The sequence below is a fragment of the Pararge aegeria genome, chromosome 4 (genome assembly GCF_905163445.1).
Source record: "Pararge aegeria chromosome 4, ilParAegt1.1, whole genome shotgun sequence".
Classification (NCBI taxonomy): Eukaryota; Metazoa; Arthropoda; class Insecta; order Lepidoptera; family Nymphalidae; genus Pararge; species Pararge aegeria.
Window position 1 is genome coordinate 3,984,493 of NC_053183.1, and position 16,416 is coordinate 4,000,908.

The window sequence follows — 16,416 nt, forward strand, 5'->3', positions numbered from 1 at the left end:
TTCATTCTATCTACAAAATGGGTCCGAGAGAGTCATTGAGAGATAAATTTAAAGATTTTAAAATAATGACAGTGTATAGTGAGTACATATTTGAAAATTTAATGTACGTTCATAAAAACATTTCTAAATTTAAGAAAAAATGTGACTGCAATAATTTTAACATTAGAAGTAAGAATAAACTTACAGTGCAATATACTAGGTTACATAAAATTCATAATTCGTTTAAAGGAAATTGCATACAATTCTACAATAAACTACCAATTGACATCTTGGAGATGTGTCTTAAAAAGTTCAAAGTTTGTATTAAACGTAAGCTTATAGAAAAGTCCTATTATAGTATAAAGGACTACGTAAACGATAAAAAAGCTTGGGTGTAAATTATTGCTCTAACCAGGTTGCTCTTCTAATAATTTAAAATGACATTGTGAGATGGCGATAGCAAAAAAAAAAAAAACACCCGGCTAAGTTGTTGTGGGCTTCTTCTTAGACCAGTTTTTACGCGTTTGGAACCCTCGTAGCTTTAGTTTTAAGTTTACGTTTACGTTTACGAATGTGCTTATCGCCATCATCTCACTACCGTGTAATTCTTATGTACGCATCAAAAGTGCCACCTTTGGGCCTACTTGAATAAAGATATTTTTGACTTTGACTTTGACATTGGTACTCGTATATGAAAGGTTTTTCGTGTTGGAGTTGTACAATAACGGGGATGTCTACTTGGGACAGAAAGATAGATCCGTTCAAGTAAATTACTGCACTTTATTTTATTGTGTATTTTTTTATACAAAAAACACATGTCAAGTACTTTACGTCTGTCGCTTAGAGATAACATTTTAAACTCTGCCAGTCTATGGCTGTAAGTCTGTCTATGTGATATACCAGTTGCACGGAATGCAAGATGTCTAGTAAAGGCGCGTTGTATACTCTCAATACGCTGAGAATGGATGTTATATAAAGGATTCCAGATTACACTTGAAAACTCGAGACAGCTTCTTACAAGGGATTAAACAGAACCATTTTTGTATTTGTTTTTGTTTAATGAAGTTTAATGAAGCCGAGTAATTGGGCGGCTTTTTTGACAATGTTGTTTATGTGAGATTTGAAAGTAAGTTTACTCTCAATAGTAACTCCCAAATCTCTTATTTCTCGCAACTCTTGTAGTTCTACATTTCCAATAATTAAATACATATTACAAATTTAGGCAATATTTATTACAAAATATATGTCTTATCTAAAAGCTGAAAAGGCTGCTACCACAGCATGATGCTGTATTGTAGTATTTGACTACTGCAGCGCTGATTTTCTGGTATACTCATAGTATTGGTCGACGTCACGAATTGACTGGGAAACGTTTAAACAGTTAGAATGAGAAGTGCACTTGACAAGGAGAGAGTGTACGGAAAAATGATCACAGAAAGTGATAACAGAATTACGAAATAATATTGAGGGATACATAAGTATATTTCGTAGGCCATCACCCTGTTAAAATATTAAATCAAAAGAAGCATATTTATTTTTCCTTACAAACTAATTGAAAACATTCTTAGTGTTTACTTATGACAACCCTATTGAAGACAAAAGACCGACACGTGCACAGTACCTATGCTACGCGACGCGTACCTATTTAAGTGATTTAAGTAATTTTGCATGTTGATGTTAGGGCTGTATCTGGTTTCTTTCAGTATTATTTATGGCAGTGGTTTACTCAAAAACTATTAGGTTTTCGCTTTCACAGAAAAGTCTCAGAGACAGTACATAATGTAGCTATAAAGCATGTGAAGTATTATTTCGGTTTTCATTTACACGTTGTATATAAAATAATAAGTAAGGATAGTCACAAAAAAAAGATAACATAGACGATTAGCCTGGTGATTATTCTGCAAGATCTGGAATCTTGCAGAATAATCACCAGGTACAATACAATCTTATTGGTACATTTTTTACTAGACTATCTAAAAATACCTTTATAATGTTCATATAATGTTTCACTTTATTAAATATCCATGCCTACAGTGCGGCTTATCTATCCGCGGACCAAATGCAACAAACAAATGAGAGGCTATGAACTTTTTAGATAAGTTTAGGGTAGGTTATTTTAGGATCTATTATAGAAGTAAAGAAATAATTTTCTTTTTAATTTTCACAGAAGTTTAAAATTATAAATTAATTTTGCCACGCACGCACGGTTTCGCATATTTATCTACAGAAACGACTAAGAAATCATATCTGCGGTGTGGGAGCCAATTTAAATACCTATTTATTCTGATTTTTAGTATTTATTGTTAAAGCGGCAACTGAAATATACCAAATATCAACTGAGACATTTTCAACAGTCAAACTACAATAGAGATACACCCTGGACAGTTGGACAGACACAAACTTAAAATTAATTTTTTTCATTATTAAAAGTGTGGAAACAGTATATAAATCCTGATTTTAGGTTTGTGTACATGCATTCCACAACGAGTTTTGCTCTTGTATAGGTAGGTAATCTTGACTTCTGACCATCTTAAGATTTGGAAAAAAGCCCTCCGTTATGCACCACTAAAAATTGTTCACACGTTTAATTTTTATGGTCATAACGACCATGGGATAACTTTGTATAAAGTGCGTATTATACCTACCGTTTGAATTTATTACACTCACATGGCGAGTAAGAGCAATTTTATTAGCTTATTTCACACGACATTTCTGACATTTTTGAACACGAGCTTTCAAAACCTCATTAAATGAATGTAGTTTTTCTTCTTCTTGTCGTTATACCACATGCAATCTTCTATCAATTATCATCTGCTTATTTACTCTTTTTATGAGCATATCCTCTTTTACACCATCCACCATCCATCCATTCCTTTCTTGGTCTACTTCTTTGCCCTTTCAGAAACATATTTAACTTTCTTCTGGTAACATGACTCATGCTCGTCTATTAATTCTCATCTTTTCTGTCACTGGCGTCTGGCGCTACTTGCCCCTTAGGTAATATTCATTTATTATCTTATCCATTCTTTTCGCACCCTACAAATGAAGGTTTTGCTTAACACGTTGTGTATTGCGTTAGGTAATTTGCAACATAAGCAGAAGCCTCATCTGACATACAATTGGATTTCCTTTGTTATGTGGATGTGTAAGTGTCATATGCAAGGACTTTTGCATGAATACATAAAATATATATGTAGACTTACGATCACTAGGCTGCTATAACATAATTTGAATGTAATAAGTATTATATAAAAGCATGTCTGTTTACCTCCCTCGCTCTGTCGTGGGCGCTGTGGTCCTGTTAGAGAGAGTTAACGTGCTCGATTCTCGGCAGGGGCATATTGGGAGTTTATAATTTCTGGTCTGGTCTGGTCTGGTGGGCGGCTTCGGCTGCGGTTAGTTCCCACTTCACCAACAAAGACGTGCCGCCAAGCGATTTAACGTAACGGTACGACGCAATGTTGCGTAGAAACTGATTAGTATTTACGGCTTATAACAGCAACACCCTAACAGGTTTTTTTGTCTATAATCTAGTTATCTTTGTGAAGAGTCTCGTATGCTTGGAAATCTTTTTCCGTGATTCATTTTTAACAATTTTCTTAAAGTAGTTTAAGTCCCGGACGGATGAGAGAAAACATCCGTACGTTCTCCATATAATGTTCTCAAAGGCGTGAGAAGTCTACCATTTCGCACTGGGCCAGCATGGCAGTCTACGGCCAAAACCCTACTCATTCTGGGAAAAGATCCGTGCCATGTAGTAGGTAATAGATTGATAATGATGATGAGAAAGAAAACGTATACCTATCTACCAGTGAGGTGCACTACATACATGTACAAAAGCACTGCATACCCAAATTATTTTATATAACTCGTATTGGAGGGGAATTTTTCATTTTATGCTATGTACCTGCTTTATACATACCCTGGTCGAAAACCCTGTGCACCGTGCACGCCACTGCTATCTACCTGTTATTTACCTTGCAGACTGAGAAGGACATAGTCCACACGCTGGCAGACTACTTAAACACGCCTTTGAGAACATTATATGGAGAATTTTCAGGAGTGCAGGTTACCTCACGATGTTTTCCGTTATGCAAGTGATATTTAATTGCATAAATTAAAAACGCTCATAACTCTGCAAAGTTAGAGCCGTCGCGTGCCGGGGATCGAAAGTTATGTACCTACGTTCTAGTAATAATTTACAGTTATGACGTCCCTTAATAAGAATAGTCATAAAACCACGTAACTGCAAATCGGACGTGAACAGTGGCATATCTTGGAGCTAAAACAAAACGGTACTAGTCCTATCCGTTCCACTTACGCCTGGTTATCGAGTGACACAAATAGAAGAAGGCATTGTGCTCAGTCTGACACGTATTTTAACTTCCAATACAATGATAGCTTCCAATACAATGTTTCCGAATATTAGGGCCAACGTACATAAGATTATGAACTTTTATAAAATCAAGATTAATGCGAAAAAGATTACACGAGTTGATTAGATCCTAGGGCCTCGAAAGGTAACGCAATGAATTTTATCGTCTTTTCCGTTCTGTCCAGAATCCGGAATCGGAACCTCAATCTCTTATTTCTATCTGTTAGTCTAGTTAAAGCGAAATGTTTTTTCTGGCGTTTTAAAACGATCGAGCGAACAGGAGACGGATTTTATGTTTATTCCGTGACTTTGTCCGCGTTTTGTTACGCTTTTTTAACGATTGATTTAGAGGTAGATACGCTAATGCGTATGCACACAGCTCTAATGAGTACTCGTTTAGTAGACATAGGTGCCCAGCTCTTTCCCAGGATTCTTCATATCTTAACATTATGTGAATTTAAAAAAAAAAGCTTATTACAAGTGATGGAAATAATTAAACCTAGCGAAATAAATTAATTGGTTCAAGGTTTATCTATTTTTTGCGTGTACAGTAAGTAGATTTAATTGTTTACGATAGGTTTCTTGCCTCGGCTGAACGCACACTTTGGCCAGCGGTTCACAGTGGGAGCGACGGAAGCCTTATCAGAGTTCCAAAAGTCCCAACTAAACCAACGTGCCGCACGCAACCAGTTGGAACGGGTGGTTGACTTACAGGCTGGGAAAGGACAACCCTGGAAACTTGTTGATAGATTCGTAAGTCAATTAAATTGTTGTGAGGCCAGAGAAGGTAAAAAGAACTGGGTTGGTACAGAAGCAAGATGCAAGAAAGAGATGATATGTCATTTCAAAGTGATGGACATATTTCGTTTGAGGCGCACACTCCAATATTCTTGACAATATTCTGCATATTGACATTAAAATGCCTGTGTGCGGAGTTGAAGTATTGGTTAAAACAAAATGGTCAATAATGTTGACTGTGTCCGGGCAGCCTAACGTAACACCGTATATCGGATCTAGAGCTCAGCAAATACATGCCAACTCGTTGATTTATGTTAAATCTCTATTTTTATTACACCTTAGAGGCCCGATACTCTAGGCACAGTAGCCCGGCTGCGGTGCCGACGTTTGACGGTTTAAATACGTAACGTTACCCGAATGCATAAAAAAATGATGAACTATTAATTATAATATGCAATCAGGAAAATTAGACAGCTTACCGATTTTGAAACAAGTTTATAAGGTTTGTTTATTTCGCATACTTTCACAGTATTATGTCCTATGGGATCTTGCTGTGGGGAAAAGCTGCTGATATTGAAAGTATATTTATACTACAGAAAAGAGCCGTACGATCAATATATAAACTTGGATCACACGAATCGCTTCGTGAAAAATTTAAACAAATAGGTATGCTTACAGTAGCCTCGCAATATATCTATAATAATATAGTCTTTGTGAGACATAATATTACTCTTTATAAACAAAACGCTGAAATTAACAATCGACTTACCAGAAACAGACATAAATTAGTGATATCTGCATATCGTCTGCGAAAGGTGCAGAACTCCTTTGTGGGGTTGAGTATACGCTTTTACAACATGATTCCTAAGGAAATTCTTGACCTACCAATGCATTTAAAAAATGTGTAAAAACGCATCTAGGACAGCGAGGTTACTATACATTTGATGAATTCCTCATCTCCTGCAAGATAGAAAAATGATTGTAAATGTTGATGTTGGAAAAGAGCAACTACTGAATTTCTTGCCGGCTCTTCTCGGTAGAATCTGCTTTCTGAACCGGTGGTAGAGTCACTACAAACATACATACTTGACGTTTCAAAAGTGCTTATAAAGTAGGCCTACTTGAAATAAATGAATTTGATTACCTAAAATGGCGGGTGGTGACGAGATCAGAATACAGTTGTCACCACCCCTCCTCTTCACGCGCGTTTCGTATGAGGCGACTTAAGAAATGTAATGGGGAACGGGCAGCAGCGTCCTCAGCCAGCGTGTGATTATATCGGACAATAGCCTATAGATGATGACATTTTTGGTACCTACTGAAAATCAGCGTTGTAGTATTCCTTGGCATTTACTGCCATGTTGCTGCGGCACAGAGCTGAGTAGGTGACCCGTTGACCACAACGAAGCAACATACGCCTAAATTTTTTTTCTTTTTCTCTTTCCTCTTGTAGTATGTTGTAATTTATTCGTATTGTGGTTAATAAATATTTATTATTATTATTAATAAATATTTATTATTATTTTTTTTAACAAGTATAGTAAGAAAGGAGAAAATAAGAGAGCAAGATGCTATAGCTTGATGACCGAAGCGAATGGCGAAGAAATTTTAATAATGCTTTGAAATGAGATGTCAAATGGAGATGAACATGAGTGAGAAGAAGTTTAAGCGAGATAGAGTTGCATAAATAAAATAGAGCCTTATAAATAAGGATACCCATAGGATTATATATTGTTAGCAATTTTACCTTTCTTCTGCCTATTTAGTCTGCAACAGCGGAATTCAAACTGCCTCTAGTGGTGGTAAGGCCAGAATGCGCCGGAATATTACGAGATGTGCCGATGGACGAGCCGAAACTGTCCCCGGCCAATCACTCTACCAGCCCTTACTTTATGGAGAATAGTCACCCCGACAAGTTTATTAAGAAAGGTAGGACCAATAAGAGGATATATCTATTTACTCCGTATTCACAAACATCTACTTAAGCAAAAAAATATTTATTTAGGTTCATTACTGTTCATTGGAACGAACCGTAATGAACCTAAATCACACACAGGATTGTTTTTTAAATTAATAAGAGGATATATCTATTTACGTCTGTATTAACAAACATCTACTTACGCAAAAAAATAAAAATTATTTAGGTTCATTACTGTTCATTGGAACGATTATTTATAGACAATACAGGTATAATTATTATCCATAAATACATTGGTTTAAACTTTAAATCTTAATACCATCAGCTTTCTTAGTGGGTGGATAACATTTTAGGTTGATTTTGCTTAGATTTTCTCAGGACCGACTCGAAGTTAAAAAAAAATGGAGTTGTCCATTTCTGTGCGTCGTAGAACTCTTTTGCGAGTACTGCTTTAGGAATTCGGTTTTACGTCCATTTGGAACAAATATAATTTTGCTTGCGTGACAAACGCTTGCGCAACGAATGCTCCCGGTGTTACTGAAGCAAGCAAGACTTCGGATATTAAGTATTAATAATAGGTATGTATAATAATACTGGTGCCCCTTTAAATATGATAAGGTATCGATTCCGGTTATAGTCATTTATAAGTCTACTCTGCTATTCGATAGGAGGCCCAGCCCAGGCTCAAAGTTGAAAATTACGAAACCTCTTTAGTTTTATCAATTATTATCTAATGAATATGTAATTTTAGTAGGTACTCATTTTGAGTGTTTCTATGGCAACGGTATTGATGTATGGCATTAACGATTTTATTATTTTTCTGTATATTGTTTTCGCTAAATATAAATTATTAAATGTCGTACGGTAAAATTCACAATTCCTTTGTACGAAGTCAAATTTGGGGGTTCAATCCTTCGCAGTCAGTCCGTAAGTTGTTTAATTAAAAGATAATATGCTTGCTATTAGCTAAGCTATTGCAAAGTTCGTTCCTAGGACTTCGTCATTCGTGTAGAATTTTAGTATTCCCTAGGGACGAATAACTTCCTTGCAAATTTCCTTTTTGATAACCTTTCATACTAAACTTAACACTTGTTTAGGTACACTATTAATGTGAATTGATTCTTAAATTAATTATTTTTCACTACTATTCCCAGGTTTTTCTGGTCATGTTCCTTACGGTTTCCAACGGTTTGGCGAATCGTCGAAGAAACTCACCAACTCAGCTCTATGCGACTTCTCGTCTAACTACAGACGGCGGCAGAGCACAGAATGGGCTCCTGTGAATGTAGTCAAGTAAGTGAAGCAGGAATTTAACAATTAATTCTACAATATTTTAGTAAATTAATGAATATGAATTAACGTGCGTATTTGAGATCTAAATGCCGGTCGTCTAGCGAGGCTCAAAAAGCCATACCCATAGTTCTCTGTAGCCAGAACTCAGGGCCATAAGGCCGACACTATCTACTGACATTGACAGTTAACGTACCAGTGTTATGTCAGCTGTCGCCGAATTGTGAAATAGAAATACGCAATTTATTTTGTATTTTTTTCTAAAATTGATTGAAAGAAACGCACGAAGATGACGAAAAAGAAAATAATGCCAAACCTCTCAAAAGAGGAGAAAATGGTCATAGTAATATCAGAGATAATACAAGAGTTATTAATCGCCCATCGCCAAGGCAAAGATGTTAACCTCAATAAGATGAAGACGCGAATATCTTCGAAATACGGGCTCGGTACTTCACCGCGGTTAGTGGATATCATAGCAGCCGTGCCAGCTGATGCTAAGACCATTTTACTGCCTAAATTGAAAGCTAAACCGATACGTACTGCATCAGGTATCGCGGTCGTTGCCGTTATGTGTAAGCCACATCGTTGTCCGCATATTAACTTCACGGGGAATATATGCGTTTACTGCCCCGGCGGACCAGATTCGGATTTCGAATATTCAACACAAAGTTACACAGGCTACGAGCCAACCTCTATGAGGGCTATAAGAGCCCGGTACAATCCATATTTACAGACTCGTCACCGTGTTGAACAGTTGAAGCAGTTGGGTCATAGTGTTGATAAGGTTGAGTTTATTGTCATGGGAGGTACCTTTATGAGCCTACCAGAAGACTATAGGGATTATTTTATAAGGTAAGCCAAGTTATTTATTTAAACTTACACATATATCTCATTGCTGTAATTGTATCTGTACAAAGTAACTAAGACATTCTAAAAAAAGTTTAAAAAAAAATCATATTCTGTATTGTGTTTTCTATTTCTAGAAATCTTCATGATGCACTGTCAGGTCACACATCAAGCTGTGTTGCAGAGGCGGTAAAGTACTCTGAGAGAGCGAAGACCAAATGTATTGGTATCACAATAGAGACAAGACCTGACTACTGTTTGCAGAGGCATATGAGTGATATGCTCAATTATGGGTGTACAAGGTGAATTTACTACTATATTGGTGCTGATACTGTTTTATACAAATCTTTTAACTAAACTAAATTGGCAGGACTATGGGCAGTGCTTTTTCACACCTAATGCACTGGAAAAGGATAGTACTATCTCCAGACATGTAAATTTAATTTAGTTTAGATAATGGACAACAAAATTGGCACCATTATATAATTATTTTTTTAATAAGTTTGAAACAGCTATTATTTTGTAGGGTAGCTTTTAGGCTCCCATCCACATATTGTTGCCAGGCAATAATAGCCCAGGCAGGCCGGAATATAGTTAGGCTTTTTGATTGTGTTTCCTGCCTAAATAAATGGTGTCTAGCGATTTTGCAAAAGAGCGAACACTGAACATTTTTTTGTCGTACCTATTGATACTGAGACACAAAATCCTCAGTAATGTAAGGTCCAGCCTTTTTATCCAAACTGCCAGCCAGTCTGTCTGGTTATTAGGTTTGGTGACCTGGCAGCCCTACATCCATAGGCTATTTATTACTTATCGCAGGTGGGGTGAGGTAATGACGGATGACTTTAACCTTAATTACAACAATTAAATTCATTGATCATTGCCAGCTAAATCTTAATATCAATTGAATTACTTAATTGTTTTTGGTGTTAATACTATTTTTTTCCATACAGGCTAGAAATAGGAGTACAGTCTGTGTATGAAGATATAGCTAGAGATACAAATCGGGGGCATACAGTAAAAGCTGTGTGTGAGAACTTCAATCTTGCTAAAGATGCTGGGTTTAAGGTAATTATAGTGAAATTATTATATTAAATATATTCTTTTATACCTAATTATGTTCTACCTAAACTTTGATGATACTTAAATTAATTACTTATTTTAATTATCTCTTGTGGAACAGACTGCCAAATTGTAAACATTGCATTAAATTTTTATTTACAATTCGTCCATATGTTTATGTACAATAAAAGTGTATTTGTTCATTTAAATATTTTAAACTACACCAAATATGCTTGAAACACTATGTGGGGGATTTTTAAGAGAACACGATTTTAATCTTTCTGAAACATATTTTCAACATATGTTTTTATTCTATCGCTTTTAGATTGTAGTCCACATGATGCCAGATCTACCCAATGTAGATTTTGAAAGAGATGTTGAACAGTTTATAGAGTTTTTTGAGAACCCAGCGTTTAGAGCTGATGGATTAAAAATCTACCCAACCTTAGTGATTAGAGGTACAGGACTGTACGAACTGTGGAAGACTGGGAGATACAGAAGCTATCCACCTTCTACACTTGTGGACTTGATTGCCAAGATATTGGCTTTGGTACCTCCGTGGACGCGAGTTTACAGGTATGTTTACTTTAAGTTAATTGATATCCACTTTCCAATGAGTTTACAAGGTTAAAATTTAATTTTACCGACCGTAGACTTGACACCTTTCTTATTGATTAATATTATTTTCCGAGTATTGTATCTAGCTCTGACACTCTAATTTTTATGCCAGAAGAAGTATAACTACAAAAATGACAAAATTAAAAATGATGTAATCGTAAGAGATTATTCTAAATTTAGAATACTAGTACAGATTTAATATCAGACTATAGATTGAATAGAAATATAAGTCGTGTAGCGGGGATAGTAGTGGGAAGGAGTTCAACTTCACTTTCGGGGGGCCAAGTTCGAATCCCAGCAGGCACTTCTAACTTTTCCAAGTTATGTGCATTTTAAGTAATTAAAAAATATCACTTGCTTCGACGGTGAAGGAAAACATCGTTAGGAAAACTGCATGTCCACCACCAATCCACTGGACCAGCGTGGTGGACTAAGGTCTTAACCCCTTCTCATTGTGGGAGGAAACCTGTGACCTGTAGTGGGCCAGTAATAGGTCGATATGATGATGATGATGGCAAGTCAACTTCCAAGGTAACTTAGTTTGGGGCGTATCAATAGTGTTACTATAGTTAATGAAATATCATGCAGTTCTAAATTGAGTATTTTTCCAGAGTGCAACGTGACATACCCATGCCACTTGTATCGTCGGGAGTGGAGCACGGCAATTTGAGGGAGCTCGCTCTAGCGCGCATGGCTGACCTTGGCACGGACTGTAGAGATGTGAGGACCAGGGAGGTTGGCATACAAGAGATACATAACAAAGTTAGACCCTACGAGGTAAATTTATGCATTTATTATTTTAAGATGAATTTTTATGCTTCATGATCCATTTGTGTCATTGCTGGGAATAGGATACTGTCATTTTGAGCTTTGATCCTTTTTTCTAACTTCCCTAAAACAAACATTTAAAAAAAAAAAATGGTTGTCTGTAAAGTCTGTTTACTGACGATAGTTGAACGTGACAACGTCATAAGAAAATACTGATGGAATGGTTGCATTTTTGAAAAGAAAATTTAAATTTTATTTGTTTGATGGATATTTTGTATGGATATAGAGAAGGAGGTAAATGGAAATCACAATTTAATTGATCAAGATACATTTATTTGTACGCATAAATACAATTATGTAATTTTTTTTTCTATAAACAATTGACACCATATTCACTTTTCACTGCACTTAATACTTGACGAAAACATGTAAATGTATTATTGTATAGCAGCTGTCCACGCGGACGCATCGCTCACTCAAGTAGGAGAGAGACAGATGTCGAATGCTGCCGAACGCGGAGGCCGATTGTGTGGTGGGAGGCATTGGCCGTGGCTAGTTACACCCTACCGACAAAGACGTGCCGCTAAGCGATTTAGTGTTCCGGTGCGATGTCGCCTAGAAACCGATTAGGTTAGGGGTATGACTACTATACTCCCTAACAGGTTAACCCGCTACCATTTTAGACTGCATCATCGCAACCACCAGTTGAGAATGCACTCAAGGGCTAACTTGTAATAATAAAAATAAAAAAAACAAAGCTTCTACTACTCCAGAAATATAATATCTAAGATTTCATAATACTTAAACTTAAAGTATAACACTTTTATTTCAGGTAGAGCTAATACGACGCGATTATGTCGCCAATGGAGGATGGGAGACGTTCCTATCGTACGAAGACCCGGACCAAGATATCCTAGTGGGCTTATTACGGCTCAGAAAGTGCGCAAAGGATACATACCGACCGGAATTGAAGTCAGGTCCTAATTCCGACTTCAAGCAGTGCAGTATTGTGAGGGAATTACACGTATATGGTTCAGTTGTGCCGGTGAGTAGAACTTCTATTATCTGTAATGCCCCTTTACAGAATTCAAATTCAAATTAAAAAACTTTTTTTTTAAGTAACCCTAGTTTATAACTGACTTGATGTTTCAATTTCTCAGAATGTCCTTTCTCGTAAAATCCTTTTCTCATAAAGTCCTTTTAACAAAATGTTCTATTCCCAAGTTCTTCTCGCTAAATATCGAATAAATATCTCAAATTGAAAATTGAAAATTGAAATTAAAATACAAAATTCAAAACGAATGCAAAAAGCAGTAGTTTCATCGTTCTTTTGATGTAAAAACCCAAAGCCGTTAATAGGTTGCGAACTCTCGTGACCGCCCAAGGAACTCTTTTGTTGATAATTTTTGACAAAATGATATTTTGAGAAAACAAAATTTTGTGAAAAGCGAAAACATCTTAGAAGCTGAATGTTTAGGCTATCTTCCAAGCGGAACTGTCTCAGAAAATCAATTTCTTCTACACAATTTTCTAATTTTATTTAGATATACTAAAAATTAAAAATTAAAAATTAGAATTCGGTTGGAAGATTGGTAGAAGATGGGGTGGCCAAATAAAATAATTCACATGGATTTCAGGTAAATGCCCGAGATCCTACAAAGTTTCAACACCAAGGTTTCGGTATGCTTCTAATGGAGGAAGCCGAGCGTATCGCCAGAGTCGAACACTGCTCCGACAAAATGGCCGTTATATCGGGAGTTGGTACGCGTAATTATTACGCTAAAATTGGATACCACCTGGAGGGGCCATATATGGTTAAAATGCTATAAAATTGTACATAAACTGTTTTAATAAAGAATAAAAATATAAAGTACCTATATGTTTTTTTTTATTCTTCTTAGTCGTTTCAGTCTTGACAGACTGGTCGTGGTCTTCATCTGGGTTTTGTGGCTCGCTTGACAATTCTTTTTTATTAATTCATAGAAATAGTAAATAATGTTATGTTTGCAGTAACAAATATACACCTACCCCCTTATCTACTAATAAATGTTTTATAGCGAAACCTAACCTCTAACCTACGAAGGCGGTGGGTTCGATTCCCACAACTGTACAATATTTGTGTGATGAACATGAATGTTTTTCAGTGTCTGGGTGTTTATCTGTATATTATAAGTATTTATGTATATTATTCATACAAATTATTCATCAGTTATCTTAGTACCCATACCACAAGCTACGCTTACTTTGGGACTATATGGCGATGTGTGTATTGTAGTATATTTATTTATTTATTTATAATTTATGCTCACATTAGAGCTTTTTGTATCAGAACTCGCTTTCATCTGCCAAGCAACGTTTGTGTTCCTTCCGGTCTGAAGGGCGTGGTTGCCAGTGTTATTACAGGCGTATGAGGCTAACGGCTAGGCTAGGGCGTATTCCTTGAATCTTCTGCAGTATTGCTGTTTATAGGGATGATTTTCCACTTAAGTATTGACGGACCAAGATCAATTATTAATATTAAAAGGTCATGTCAGAATGAGATAAATCATTGTTTATCTAATGACCACCCAAAGTCTCCACCGTACAAGGTTTTTTAGTAATTTGGGCGGTTAATTATATAATCTGGCGCTATAACGGCGCACGGAGAGCAACGGACGGACGATGGACAGAAAAGATGTTCCACTGGTATCCACGCGAAGAGCGCCGACCGAGAGGACGGCCGCGGCGTCGCTGGACAAGGCTGGCGAGAAAGAGAAATAGATGGAACAGGATGGAGGAGGCCTATGCCCAAAAATGGGCATTCCAATTAACTCAAAAACCTAACATTGACATTAAATACCTAATACACATTTTATAAATGACAAACTAAAATAAAAAATGAGTGTAAAATATTGAAATTAATTTATTAATTATTATGTACGACTGAAAATAGTTATGTATTAACACGAATACGAATGTTTTACAGTTGGAAATAAAGGCTTTATTACTATTATTATTATTGTTAATAATATAATCTACGAACATGGTGTCTTACGAAATAAAATATTTCTACATATTGTGCTTAACCGTCTTTTATCACCTAGAACTCTTATCCATTCCTTCCTCAGACCCGACCCCCCCATGTCCATAACCCCTACGGAGATCTACCACAAGCATGTCGGGATGCTGCCAAACTATGCGGGTCACGTTCCTGGATGCGTGTTCAGGTAAGTACCTTCTATCTGTAAAAGATGTACAGTTGGATATTGGATAGAAGCAGGCGTTACTTCACGGAAATCCATGATATTTTATGAAAATTAAGCTTAATTTGCTACACTCCGTGAAAAGCAGGAAAATCTGTATGGTGTAATTTATAATTTCTTCAATCCTTATACTCCACACTCTCACTCTCTCCACACCGTCTACGCACGCTTCGTCTCTGAAACCGGAGCATTGTGAACAATTATTCATTGTAAAGTGAACATCGGAGGATGCTCGTGCTCCGGTTACATTGCCGAAGATTTGTTTGGTAGGGAGTATAAGTATTGAAGAAATTGTAAATTAAGTACACCATACAGATTCTCCTGCCTTTCGCGGAGTATAGCAAATTAAGCTACCTCTCACCTGGTAGTAAGTGATGATGCAGCTTAAAATGGTAGCGTGCTAACCCTGTTAGGGAGTTTGGTAGTCATACCCTTATTCGGTTTCAGCGCGATATCGCAACGGAACACTACATCGCTACAACGTTTTTGTCAGTAGGGTGGTAACTAGCCATAGCCAAAGCCTTCCACCAGACCAGACCAGAGAAAATTCTGGAATTATAAATTCCTGGCCCTCCTACTTAAATTCACAGAATTCTATATACAGAAAGCACCATCGGCAAAATTGAGACCCATTAACTTCGTATTATATTTTTTTACAGATTTGGAAAAACTTACGGTAACGATACAAGAGACGCTAAGAGATGGCTGCGAGGTGATTTCAAAGCATAGAGCATAAGTTAAGTCGAGAATACTTTACTACTCTGGTTCTCTGACACCGTAATGCATTTTATAACAATAGGTATAATTTAGACATTTTTCGTTGTTGATTTTGGATGAAATAAATTCACTAGACATGTATATGTTTGCATTTCATTTATTTATTTAAATAGTAACAAAAATTATAACAATTCGATATAATTATTCTCTTAGAAAAATATTAATATTTTTACGCTTTACGCTTTTTGCTGATTAATTGAAAACATACGTTATATATATTTTAAGATACTATAAAATTAAGCGTTTCATTTAAATTTACGTTAAAATTGAAACTATATGATGTATCAATCGTTATAAGTGTAATTATAAATAAAACATTAGTCGGTAAACAAGTGTTAACAAAGATTGCATTTGAACTTAATTGTTATTTAAAAAAAACCACGATATTCTAATACAAATGTCGATATTTTTTGGATAATGATAAACAAAGTAGCGTTTATACACTTGGAACACTATAAAGAAGTTAAAATAAAACGTTCAGGAAATCAATTAACTTTTTTTAACATTTTAACATTTTATTTGATGGATAAATGCAAGTTTATTATAACTGAATCTTCAAACAGTACTTTAAGAAAATTAAAATTCGACTAGTTTAGTGTGTCCAGTTGCATAGTACATGTATCCCGTAAAGACCATTTCGTACTAAGATTTTGTGTTTGTGTGTGCGCTACTCTGTCTTAACATGCACGCACACTAATACAACACGCACTATGCACTGCAATAACCTCCATAGAACGGTCTTCGTGAGATAAAAAATACTTTTGAGCCAAATAAATACTTAGACAGGGTTATAAAAAAATACT

At 36.0% G+C, this 16,416-nt stretch overlaps 2 protein-coding genes across 2 annotated transcripts in view; both read left to right on the top strand.

The window, feature by feature from the left end:
* Nucleotides 1-15,696, top strand: part of LOC120637609 (UPF0605 protein CG18335-like) — a 29,451-nt gene extending 13,755 nt beyond the window's left edge. Inside the window, exons 4-8 of the mRNA XM_039909490.1 lie at nt 4,932-5,107; nt 6,859-7,021; nt 8,165-8,303; nt 14,702-14,800; nt 15,496-15,696. Of these exons, the coding sequence (XP_039765424.1) occupies nt 4,932-5,107; nt 6,859-7,021; nt 8,165-8,303; nt 14,702-14,800; nt 15,496-15,565 (647 nt within the window). The 3' untranslated portion in view covers nt 15,566-15,696. The remainder of the gene's footprint in view (nt 1-4,931; nt 5,108-6,858; nt 7,022-8,164; nt 8,304-14,701; nt 14,801-15,495) is intronic.
* LOC120637608 (elongator complex protein 3) lies at nt 8,487-13,471 on the top strand. Its single transcript, XM_039909489.1, has 7 exons — nt 8,487-9,152; nt 9,284-9,448; nt 10,100-10,214; nt 10,534-10,784; nt 11,438-11,603; nt 12,427-12,639; nt 13,232-13,471. The coding sequence occupies exons 1-7, from the start codon at nt 8,590-8,592 to the stop codon at nt 13,421-13,423; spliced, it is 1,665 nt and encodes a 554-aa protein (XP_039765423.1). The 5' UTR covers nt 8,487-8,589; the 3' UTR covers nt 13,424-13,471.
* Nucleotides 15,697-16,416: the final 720 nt, after the last annotated feature.